The 12,938-nt window shown below is 43.6% G+C and overlaps 1 protein-coding gene across 1 annotated transcript; it reads right to left on the reverse strand.

Moving 5' to 3' along the window:
* Positions 1-7,510: 7,510 nt before the first annotated feature.
* On the reverse strand, positions 7,511-10,602 carry LOC120660145. The gene is made up of 2 exons (XM_039938505.1): positions 9,277-10,602; positions 7,511-7,831 (listed from the first exon to the last, which is right to left on the reverse strand). The coding sequence occupies exons 1-2, from the start codon at positions 10,514-10,516 to the stop codon at positions 7,827-7,829; spliced, it is 1,245 nt and encodes a 414-aa protein (XP_039794439.1). The 5' UTR covers positions 10,517-10,602; the 3' UTR covers positions 7,511-7,826.
* Between the last annotated feature and the right edge of the window lie 2,336 nt (positions 10,603-12,938).

Here is a 12,938-nt window from a genome sequence, read left to right on the forward strand (position 1 = left end):
CACGCGGCACACCGGGATCGTCTCGGGTTCACGATGAACCAGGTGCATCTTCCTCACCTCTCTCACCACCTTTCTCCCTCCTGTCCCATGGGCCACGAGCGTCAGAGAGATTGGGTGAGGGAGCAAGGAAGCCACGATCTCAACCACTCCCCACAAATCCTCTGCGCAGCGACGCGGCTCGAAACCCTAGCCCCTCTTGGAAGAGCCCTCAGCGCTCGCGGAAGGGGGACACCAATACTTCTACTCACCAATCTGAGAACCCTCTGTGTTCTCGGATTGGTATCGGTGATCCTGATCTAGAGGAGCGCGTGCGTCACATCTGGAGGCGCAGTGAGGAGGCAGGGATCTGTGAAGAAATTGCAGTCCCACCTTCCCCCTTCTCTGAAGAACAATTCAGATCACAGAAGCAGTGGTCGACGCTCGGAGGAGATTTTCGATCATTCGTCCAGGTAACAAAATCAAATCCTTCGCTGATGGCGGATCGCGGTAGTTTCGGGGGGCAGCGGGTTCCATTTGGAGGGGGTCGCAATGGGCGAGGCCCTGGAAGTGAGCGATTCAGCGACTCTCATGAGAACTACCAGTACCCCCAGCACACCAACTTCAGACAGGGAGATTTCAGGGGTAGGAGACAGTCGTACTCCCAGTGGAGGCCACGAGGATTTGGGAGGGGACACAATCCAAATCACAACAGGGAGAGCCACTTTGACCTGAGGGAAAATCTCAATCAAAACAGGAAAAATATGGAAGGAAGGGATACACTCCAAGAGGACAACAAACCAGCGGAAGAGCCACAGATGAAGGAAACAGCTCAACCTGATAACTCTGAGAAGACTGGAACAAATCAAGAGCAGGCCAACAATTCTGAAAAAAGTGAAACCTGGAAAGACACTGAAGAAAAGAAGGGGATTACTTCCAGAGGTGCTTGTAGCAGATGTGGCAAGTTTGGGCACAGACCAGAAGACTGTATTAGACCAGTGGTATGTGGAAGATGCAAAAAGGAGGGTCATGTACCGAGAGTTTGTGATGAGGTGTTGCCATGGGAATGCATAGCCCCCTTTGTGGGCCTTGCATCCTCTAGTCAGGGTTTCCATGTAATACAGAGTGAAAGTGTGGAGGATAATAACAGAGAAATGGCCAATTGTGCCCTGATTAGAATCATGACTGGGTCAGTTACAGCTAGGCAATTAGAAAAAGAATTCAAGGCTCAGTCAGGACCCCAATCCACTTGGAGATGGTTTGCCAAAAAGGTATCTGACAGTACATTTCAGATGAGATTTCCAACAGCTAAGAAAGTTGAGGAACTATCCTTTTTTACTGGTATGCAAATGGGCACTATCCCAGATGTTACCTTCAAAGTGGAGCCCTTGAATGCAAATGCAGGAGCAAAAGGCAAGCTTGAATCTGCATGGTTTAGGGTCTTTGGTTTACCCATAGAGAAAAGGTCTGAAAAGAAAGTTTGCTTGGTTGCTTCACTGGTTGGGTTACCCCTGGAGGTGGACAAGAGTAATCTAAAGAGGTGGGACTTTGTAAGGGTCAAGATTGGTTGCAGAGATGTGAGGAAAGTGCCAGCCATGGTTGAGAGTTTATTAGACTTCCACTTTTATGACTTCACATTTCAAAGAGAGGTACCAACAGAGGGAATTACAAATGCAGCTGGTACTAGATGGACAAGAAATTCAGAGAGACATGAAGAAGACAGCCCTTCTCCTAAAAAACAAAAAAGGTTAGAGTCACAGGAAGAGAACCGAAATCTTAATCATTCCAGTGGGGACACAAGCAAGGGAAAAAGCAATGAAGGGGAGGCCCCTAAAGAAATTCTAGAACATGATCAGTTAAAGCAAGATCACACAAAAACAAATGAGAAGAAAGTGCAACAATTGAGCTCTTTAGCCCCAACTGAGCTGGAAGCAGACCCTCAAGACAACACAGAGACAATTCAGGGTGAGGAAGGTGAGATTGACAATGAGGAACAAGGACAATGCTTTGATGACTTCATTTTACCAGGAGGTGAACACTTCACTTTTGGCTCCTTCCAAAATGTGGAGATAAGAAATCTTTGGAAAATGGACACTGGAGTACAGTCCACAACAGTCATCAATGAATATGGAACTAATATGTTCAAGTCTAAATCTGATCCTCTAATTGCTGTGGAGGCAAAGCAGGCTTTATTGTCTGGCAAACACTCCCCACTGAAACCTCTTCAGGAAGATGAGCAAACTTTGGATGGCACTCAGGAGGGCCAAGTGCCAGATGCTGATGATGAGTCTACAGGAAAGGTTTCAATCCCAAGCCCTTACAATAGCACTCAAGAAACTGTTGATTGGTCAAGCCAGGAACTGCTCTCACAAGATCAATCTGTCACAATGAAGAACCAGCCACAAACTTTTGGACAAAGACAAAGTAACAGGCTAAGGGAGAAAGGCAATGACAACAGGAAGATTGCTGAGAAGGCAGAAACCCATCTCACAAAGAAGAACTTGGAAGGTAACTCTCTCTCCTCTAAGAACTCCTTTGCAGTTCTAGAAAACTCCGATATTATTATTAGGGCTGGTAAATTGGGAATTGATTCCACTAATTTAAATTATGAAAAGATTGATATGCTAAGGGAACTTGAGAGGGCCAGGGCAGGCCTAATAGAAAAAAAGAGAGAAAGTGTGATAGAGGTGGATAAAGAAAACACAATTTCTCTCCCCTCTGAGGAGGTGAAGTTCCTGGAATGGTACTCTGAAAACTCTGAAGATGAGGGTTTCCAATTGGTATCTAGCAGAAAAACCAAGAGAAAGAAAAAGAGCCCAATGGCTAGACTGAAAAAGAAAATTGAGAGTAGTAATCCCCCACCTCTTGAGGGGGAGCACACTCTTGATGAGGGGGTACCCAAGATTAGCTCTGGATACAACCTCAGAGAGAAAAGAATCCCAAAATACAAACGTTTCCAATGATAGGTCTTTTATGGAACTGTAGAGGAGTATCCAAAAAGGGCATGTCTAGTATGCTGAAAGATTTGCTAGCAGAATACGAGGTAGACTTTGTAGGATTACAGGAGACCATGAGGAAAAAATATTCTGACAAATTCTTTAGAAAAATTGACTATGGGAAAAAAGTTTGTCTGGCATTGGGTCTCATCCAATAGAAAGTCTGGTGGTATTCTGTGTGGTATAAACCTAGATAGGTTTGAAGTGATCAAGTTTGTAGAAGGATTGTTTACTGTAAATGCTATTGTTCAGGACAAAAAAGGTAAAAGAGTTATCTCTCTAGTCACAGTTTATGGGCCAGCTCATGAGGACAACAGAGAGTCTTTTTTGGCTGAATTAGCCCAGATCTGTTCTACTAATTCTAACCCTATGATCCTAGGGGGTGATTTCAACATCCTGAGGTTTAGTTCAGAGAAAAATAAACACTTTGTAGGAGGCAAAGCCACTGACCTCTTCAATTGGGTAATTAATACTCATGAACTGAGAGATCTCCCACTGACTGGTGGTGCTTATACCTGGAGTAATAATCAGCAAAACCCCACTCTAGAAAGATTGGACAGAGTGCTAATTTCAGAAAGTTGGGAAAGGCTCTTCCCCTTGTCTAATTTGAGAAAACTCCCAAGAGAGCTGTCAGATCATAACCCTTTGCTGTTATGTACTGAACAAAAAAAGTGAAGAATTCCAAGGCCTTTTGCTTCGAAACTTCTTGGTTAAAACATGATGATTTCATCCTAAAGATCAGTGAGATTTGGAAAGAAAAAGTAGTAGCCAAGAATGCAGTTGACATATGGTACATCAAAATTAACAGAGTCAAAAAAATTTTGAAGGGCTGGGGGATAAGTCTGAAAGGTCACAATAGAAAATATAGGCTTTGCCTGCAGGAGGAGCTGCTAGTATTGGAAAAATTGGAGGAGGAAGGACCTCTACCAACCCATCTATTAGAAAGGAAGACTTTCATTCTGTCTGAAAATAGCAAAATGTTAGAAGAAGAGGAATTATATTGGCACAAGAGATCCAATAACAAGTGGTTGTTAGAGGGTGATCTGAACACTGGTTATTTCCATAGAGTAGCAAATGGCAAAAAAAGAAAGAACACTATCTTCAGTATTCAAAAAGATGGGGTAGAAATTGATAACACTGAGGAGATTCTTAAGCTGGCAACAGAGTATTACAAAGATCTCTTTGGTCATTCATCAAATACTGATATAAAATTAGACCAAGAATGCTGGACTTCAGAGGAAAAAGTCACCTGGGCAGAGGGAGAGGAACTGTGTAGAAAGTTTGAAATGGAGGAAGTACAGAAGGCCATTTTTGATATGGAGAAAAATACTGCTCCAGGCCCAGACCACATGCCTGTTGAGTTCTTCCAGACTTGTTGGGAGGTTATAAAGGAAGATTTGATGGAGATGTTTGAGGAATTTCATGAACACAAGCTGGAAATTGGTAGATTGAACTATGGCACAATTACACTGATCCCTAAACTCAAAGAAGCTAACCAAATCCAACAATACAGACCAATTTGCCTCCTCAATGTGGTCTTCAAAATATTCTCTAAGACACTCATGCTTAGACTGGAATCAGTCCTTGAGAGAATTATTAATAGAGAGCAGACTGCTTTTCTTAAAGGAAGAAATATAATGGAGGGAACTATGAGTTTTCATGAAATCCTTCATGACACAAAAATTAAAAAGAAAGATGGCTTAGTGTTAAAGCTGGATTTTGAAAAAGCCTATGATAAAATAAATTGGCATTTCTTGTTTGACTGCCTAAAGCAAAGAGGCTTTCCAGACCCGTGGTGCAAATGGATAACAGGAATTGTGACCAGTGGTACTCTCAGTGTTAAAGTTAATGACATGATGGGACCTTATTTCACAAGTGGAAAAGGAGTCAGGCAAGGTGACCCCCTGTCACCTCTGCTCTTTAATATAGCAGCTGATACTCTAGCTAAGATGATACACATGGGCCAACAAAACCAGCTGATTAGAGGTTTGATACCTGAATATATAGAAGGAGGGGTAGCTTTGCTACAATATGCTGATGACACAATCTTGTGCATACAAGATGATCTGGAAGTAGCACAAAATCTGAAGCTTCTCCTTTACTTGTATGAAAATATGTCGGGCTTGAAAATAAATTTCAATAAAAGTGAAGCGATCATGATATCACAAGATAGTGAGCAAAGCTTGAGATATGCAGAGATGTTTAATTGTGCAACAGGGAGTTGGCCAATAAAATATCTTGGAGTGCCAGTCTCGGGGAGTAGAATTCAAGTGGTTAATTGGTTACCACTGATTGAAAAAATCAGCAAAAGATTAGATGGCTGGAAAGGTGGAGTGCTATCCCTTGGAGGTAGACTAACCCTGTTGAATGCCTGTCTCAGCAGCATTCCTATTTATAGTATGTCAATGTACCTTCTCCTAAAAACAATTCTAAAAAAGATTGACATTATCAGAAAGAGATTCTTCTGGCAAGGGGGTGGCTTCAAGAAGAAATATCACCTAGTTAAGTGGAAAAAGGTCTGCCAATTAAAAAAGAAAGGGGGCTTGGGAGTGAAGAACCTCCAGAAAATGAATGCAAGTCTGTTATGTAAATGGTGGTGGAAATTGGAGCAAAAAGAAGGTCTCTGGCAAGAAATAGTGAAAAAGAAATATGTGAAGAACACTACCCTAGCTTGCCTTAAAAAGAAGCCTACAAATTCCCCTGTGTGGAATCAACTCCTCTCTGTCGAGGACATCTATATGAAAGGAAGGAAGATGGCTGTGGGAAATGGCAATTCCACTAGTTTCTGGAGGGATACCTGGGTTTGTGATTCTCCTCTGAAAGATAAATTTCCCCAGCTTTTTGAAATATGCAATGAGCCTGAGATCTCTGTGGCAGGGGCAGCAAATATAGGCTGGCACTTATCTTTCAGAAGATGGTTAAATGAAGAGCTACAATCCCATCTCAGACAGCTAAGAGACATGCTAACTGCTTTTGCTGTAAACATAGAGGATGACAAACCAAAATGGAGTTGGGAGAACAATGGACTCTTTTCTGTCAGATCTACCTATGAGCACCTTTGCTCCAATGAAGTGGGAGCTCAATATAATCTAATCTGGAAGGCAAAACTTCCTCTGAAAATAAAAATATGGCTTTGGCTGATAGAGCATAACGCCATTCTCACAAAAGATAACTTGGCAAAAAGAAACTGGTCAGGTGATATGCATTGCCTGTTTTGCACCGAGTTAGAATCAATTGACCACCTCTTCTTCGAATGCATTTCATCAAAATATATTTGGAGTCTGCTGGCTTATGTTTTGGGAGCAAGTCATAGACCCACCTCCTTTGGACAATTCTGGCATTGGATTAATGCCCTAATGCCCAACAGGAAACAATTTCATATGATTGGCCTAGCTGCCATCTGCTGGGCGATTTGGACAACCCGAAATAATAGTTGCTTTGAGAAAAAATCAATTAGATCACCTACTGAGATTGTTTGCTCAATTAGCTCCTTTCTAAAATACTGGGCAGGTCTTCAAGCAGGACAAAACAAGGAGGAACTGGAGATGGGCGCAGCGACTCTTCTGAAGACGGCGCTGCACGTCCATACTCAACTTGCTGGCGATGATGCAGGGATGGTGCTCCTGCGGTGACTGAAGCGCTTTCTGTTTACAGCCTTTTGCCTACTTAGCAAGTGTCTGGTGCTGTAGTTGCGACAATACCTGCTCACCTTTTGGTTATCTAGTAGATCGTTTTGTTTCGGTCAGAACTTTTCTGTATCTGGGTTCAATTGCTTCAGACTTTGTAGCTGGGTTAAACTCCCTTTTAGTTCTTTTATTTTGCTGTTATTCTGGAAGACTTTGTAATTTCGTTACCCATAGTAATGAAATTCGGGCCAGGCCCTACGTGGAAAAAGAACAAGTAGTTCAAAAACGAACTGATCAACCTATCTCTAATCATCATATGCTTAAGGAAGGAAACGTAACACACAAGAAACTAAAATCCTCTCGAAATCAACAACGGCGATTGGCGACCCTTACTTGTCCTCAGCCGAATGCACTGCACAACTAACCAGAGTTACACCAAATTGGAGACCCAGCAGCTAACATTCAGACATGTATTCTTAACTCTACACTGGTGAAATAGCGAGACAGTTCAAATCAGGAGCTTAAGCATCACAATTCAGGAGCATGATGTTGCAATCAAAGGTATTTCTCCCTTACTGATGTTGCTTAAGTTATTCGTAACGTTTATATTACGCCTAAACCTGTTCGGATGCCCTAAGCTACTATATTCATGTTTCTTATACTTTAATTGACATGGGAAGAACTCAGAAGATTCATGTACATTTTTGCATTCTAAATGTGGTTTTGTAAACTGGATTACAGGATACTACTTTACTAGTAGTACCAATATTTAGCAATAGCCACCAAAATTTATAACGGTAGTGACATGTGACAATGGAAAAATTGCTTTCCCAAGCTGGGCTATTTAATCATAACATGGTATGCAAAACGAGAGGAAGGTTATCAGAGTCACGAACAAAAGAGCAGATCGGCTAAAACAAAGCATAGAGGGCGACATTCATGACGGATGTCTTCAAAATGCCATCTTAGTCCAACGGGATAAACATCTCATTACGAGCAAACATACATGGTTCACCTGAAATCTGCAGTACGTGGCATGCCCTACTGTCTTAGGAATGTCATCTCATTCAAAAAATGTGCAAAGAGAAATTCAGCAACAACTTTGTCTGAATTAACTCATACGAAACAGGAACGAAGTGCTCAGTGAAGATGGCACGGCACCAGTGACCCAGAAACGCAAGGTGGTGAGCTGATCTGCATGCTATCTTCTCTGACCAGTGACTACTCACTACCCTGAAATTTAGAGAAAAAGGACTTATTAGCACAGTTCTAAGTGCCTAGGAATAAAACATAGGTTTATGAGAAAGTAATAAGGCAATTGGTAAGTGGAACCAAAAGTAGATTGAAACCAGAACATTGATCTCAATTCCCATGTACATAATATTTAAAAATCAATAGTGCTAAAAAGCATTCATGGTGTACTTTCATGGTCTAAAGGTTTTCTAGCAACTGATTTGATTGGAAGAAATTCATGAAAAGATACAAATTAAGATGACAGAATTATGCCACATGGGCAAATTTCTTAACAAAAGCATCTTTTACACAATGAAGATTATTACTTAACGAAAAAAGGACAACAAAGAAGAGTAATTAACGCATAATTGACCATATGAAATGTTTATTGACACTAATAACATCATTTCATCTGGATTTCTTTCACCATCTAAGTACCCAAATGGATAAAATAGTATCGCAGCACTGTACTCAACTATTTGCTATAATCCAAGGAAAAAATCATTTATGGATTGAGAGTCATCAAATTAGCACACAGCTTCTCTGGCTTCTTGTGAACACCTCCAATTTCTAAGTTCTGGGTCAAAATGGTTTTCTTATCTAACTTCCTGAATGGAGATCCATAGCTGATCCGAAAAAGGCAAACAAAAATAACACAATATGGTACAAAATGGAAGGGACTCATTCTTGTCAAAACAATCATCAAATGAATGTGTCCATGCGTTCTAGTTATTGAGGGAGAAATTGGCAATTTTAGGAAAATGAAATTTATTTCGGACATATGTTTGCACCTTACATATCAGCATAATTCTCATAGAAACAAAATGGGAAAAAATACTTATTGTTTTAGAATAGCATCATTAGTACTCAAGTTGCAAACATAAACCTCCAGATAATATACAACTAGTATGAAACACATAATTATCACAAAGGAGTTGAATTATGGTACCAAATATACAAAGTTGGTAAGACAGAACCAAGCTTAACATGACCATTTATTCTAGCAATTCTACCTCATATGAAGCTTGATTGCTGTCTTTCCCTAAATATTCTAAATTTAGTGCCTTGAATCAGCAAAAGCTAAAAGCCTCAGTTGCACACTTAAAACCCTAGAACCCATGAAACTCAAAATTTCTGAACCATTTGAGCAACATAGCAAACAAAATAAGCACAACATACAGTTCCTTGAATCCAAGCAGCAGTTAAACAGCAGTGAATAATTGAAAATCTATCAGTAGTAAACATCAAACTCCTCTTGTTTAACAAAGTCCAAATCTAGGGAGCAAAACTTCCATATCAAAGCACAGTATTAAATATGCATGCTACTTGATACCATAAGGTCCATAACAGATGTGCATGCATCAGACCATTTAAATAATCATACGAAAAAAATGAATTGCATGAACAAAAATGGCACAAAGAGAGAGGGTGGCTATGCAAATCACCGAGAAGTTTGTCTTGTGGAGCGAGGAACTCAGGCGGCCAGGCCAAGGTGTAGGCATACATGGGGTCCCCGTACTCCTTGCCATCTTCCATCACCAAGCGCTCCAGCTTGCCAGTCTCCATATGGAACGAGTAGCGCCCATATCCCCATGTCCTGATGAAAACCTTCCCGGTGTGGGCGTAGTCGACATCGCTGAGCCAGGTGCAGATCATGCGCCCAATTCGGTCCTTGGGTAGCCCAGGCACGGTGTCGAGCACCTTGGTCATGCACATCTCCCTCTCCATGAACCATCCCCTATCGCTCCACCTGGGCTTTCCACGCACCCAGATCTGCAGATCCTCGTCGTCCAAGATCGATGCCATGCACAGGCGGCCATCCTCCGGCATCTCCCCGATGCGGTATTTTTTGTGGCGGTCCCCCAGGACGGCAGGCACTGGCATGAAAGAGAACTCCAGCGTGCGGGGATCCAGCTGGAGCAGGCGGCTGGAGTTGCAGATGTGCCAGTAGATGTTCCCAGCGGCGTGCACGCAGCGGGTCTCGAACCACCACGGGTCGAAGTCGACGATGACCCCCTCGGCCCGCGGCAGCGCGCGCCAGGCACAGTCGCCGTCGCGGACGGTCGCGACCCAGGCGCGCGGGAGATCGCCGTCGACGGTGAGGCAGACGGCGTCGAAGGAGAGCCTGCTCGGGTGCGCGCGCGAGAGCACGGCGACGCCGATGACGCTCCTGCCGCCGCGCCAGCGGTCGCCGGGCAGCGCGCCGCGCGGCGGCGGCGGGAGCAGCACGCGGAGGCTGGACGCCGGGTCGACGGCGAGGATGCGGGGCAGGAGAGACTGGGGGCGCGGGTGGTGGAGGAGGAGGACGAGGCCGAGGTGGACGTCCTGGATGGAGAGGCCGCGGGCGGCGGTGGGAGTGAGCTTGAGGGAGAGGAGCGGGGAGGCGGCGTCGAGCGGGACGAAGACGGCAGGGTGGTGGGTCTTGTCCGACGTCGGCGAGGGGGGCGGCTCGGCCGGGGTCAGCGGGTGGAAGAAGTAGCCGAGGAGCGGCGGCGCGCGCGGGAGGGCCCGGGAGGCGGCCCGGCGCCAGCGGTGGCAGGCGAGCGCCGCGCGGAGGAGGTCGGCGGGGGTGAGGCGGCGGAGGATGGCGTGGAGGGTTTCCTCCGTGAGGTCGGCGACCGTCGTCCCCCCCTCCGCGGGCGCCGGCGGAGGGAGGAGGGCGCCGGCATGAGCGCCTGCACTCATGGTGCCCAATCGCCAATGGGGAGACGTATCAGAGAGTGATGGGACGGGGTTGCTCAGGCGAGGGGGAGGGGAGGAGGTTTTGGTCGGGGATAGAGTGGGAGACCGACAGCTGGAGACCACGACGCGCGTGCCTCTCCGGTCTACTGCTTGTGCAAAAGGACAGGATTAGGAAGCTGCTTTCCGTACGTTCAGTTCAGTTCAGGGTTCCAGCCTTCCAGGCGCTTTTGGAACGAGGCAGGAAAAAAAGAGAGGTACTTTGGCTGTGTTTAGTTCCAAAATTTCTCTCTCCACTATTCATCTATCGCATCAAATCTCTTGCCTCATGTATGGAATATTAAATGTAGGTAAATAAAAAAACTTATTGTATAGTTTTGATGTACACGACGAGACGAATTTTTTGAGCCTAATTAAGTCATAGTAGGACAATAATTAACACAAACAAACGAAAAGTACTACAGTGTGCTACAGTATCCGATGCGACCATTTTTACCACTATTTTACGGATCTAAACACAGCCTTTCTGTGTTTGGCTGTTTACTGCCAAAAACAACTTCAACTTTGGGTGTGTTTAGTTGATGAAAATTTTTGGTACAAAGGTCACATCAAATGTTTAACCAGATGTCGGAAGAGATTTTCGGACACTAATTAAAAACTAATTTCAGAACTCACTTGGAAACTGCGAGACGAATCTTTTGAGGCCTTTGACCGCATCATTAGCACATGTGGATTATTGTAGCACTTATGGCTAATCATGCACTAATTAGGCTCAAAAGATTCGTCTCGTCGTATACATCTAAACTGTGCAATTAGTTTTATTTTTTAACTATATTTAATGCTCCATGCATGTGTCTAAAAGTGAGGCAAAAAATTTTGGGTGAAAATTTTTGGTAACTAAATTGGCTCTTTGTAAGAAGTGTTTTCAAATTTTGAAAACATGGTGATGTCTACTCACCTTGTATATCATGGTCCATCACTCCATAATATACGTTGATGTTTAAGTTTATATCCACTTATAATCTATTTGGAAGAGCTCCACTCTAGTTCTTTTTTTAGATAAGGGAATATATTAAGCATATTCCAGCCGTTGTATCAATTGATACATATAGCTGTTCGAAAACACAACCACACCGCACAAAGCGTCTGAACAAAACAAAACAGAGTAGCAAAAGTAAGAGAGATTAAAACGTGCTTAAACATAAGCAATCCGATTAATAAAAGGCCATCCATTCGACGCGAAGACTTCCATGGCAAAGCACTCAAGTGCGCGGCACCCCTCTAACACCAGCGGCCTTTTCTCTTCTTTTTGCAGCTGCGCCCAAAACCGGATCCAATATGTTCATCTGAATAGCACCTGCAGAGACGAAGAAACTCACGCACAGTTAAAAGTAATGTCATTTCATATTAGCCAAATCGCCCATAAAATGGCACATACTCCCACTAAGGCCTGATGCTTCTGCTGTTTCTTCAGCCCATTTAAGCAGTGAGTAAACATATGGTTCACATTTAACGGCATAGGCAAATTAAAAACAACACTTATCAGTCTCCACAAAAATTTAGCATTTTGGCAATAGAAAAAAAAGGTGATGTATTGTTTCATTATGATTGCAGCAACAACATTTTAAGCTCCCTTTCCATCGCCGTCTAGCTAAATTGTCTTTAGTGAGAGTAACCCATTTAATCAAGTACCACATAAAAATCTTAATTGTAAGTGGTAATTTTAGTTTCCAGATAGTGTGATTATGCGGTATTATATTAGTGGTTGTTATTGCCCTATACATAGATTGTACTGAAAAAAACATGTTCTGTCACTTTGATCTTGTAGCTGGATATCTATTAGTTGTCACACCCTGAAATTTTTGAATTTCAGGATGTGATTAAAATTAAAAACAAAACAATAATTTTCTCATAATTCTAAAATTTTCTCAACATTTTTTTCTCCACAGAGAATTTAGTAAAAATAAATAATGATGGGTTGTTTTTATAAAATTTAGCGAAAATATTTTGTTGTTGTGCATCCATGCTGCCTTGCATTTGTTTTATTGTTTGTGGTTCAATTTTGAATTCAAATCTTTGAGTTTGAATTTGAATTGAATTTGTTTGTTTGGTTTTGAGAAAAGAAAAAAAAGAAAACGTTTTCAGCCCAGTAGGCCCAACCCTTCTCCTCCTTCTCCCTTTCTTTTTCCTTTCCCGCGGCCCACTCCCGCCAGCCCAGTTCCCGGCCCAATCCGGCGCCCCTCTCCCCTCTCACTCGCTGCCAGCGGGCCCCACCTGTCAGGTGTTTCTTCCACCTCACGCTCGTCTCCACCGCTGCCGCTGGGTCTCGCCCGTGCCCCTCTCTGCCGGTGGCCCTCCTTTCAAGCTAGGCCCGCTCGCCGGGGGTCACGGAATCCGCTCCGAGCCCGCATCCCAACCACCCTCCACC

The sequence above is a fragment of the Panicum virgatum genome, chromosome 2N, assembly GCF_016808335.1.
Source record: "Panicum virgatum strain AP13 chromosome 2N, P.virgatum_v5, whole genome shotgun sequence".
NCBI lineage: Eukaryota > Viridiplantae > Streptophyta > Magnoliopsida > Poales > Poaceae > Panicum > Panicum virgatum.

What these genes read in the sequence shown, in the direction of transcription:
- LOC120660145 (XM_039938505.1), bottom strand. Translation starts at nt 10,516, where the DNA reads ATGAGTGCAGGCGCTCATGCCGGCGCCCTCCTCCCTCCGCCGGCGCCC.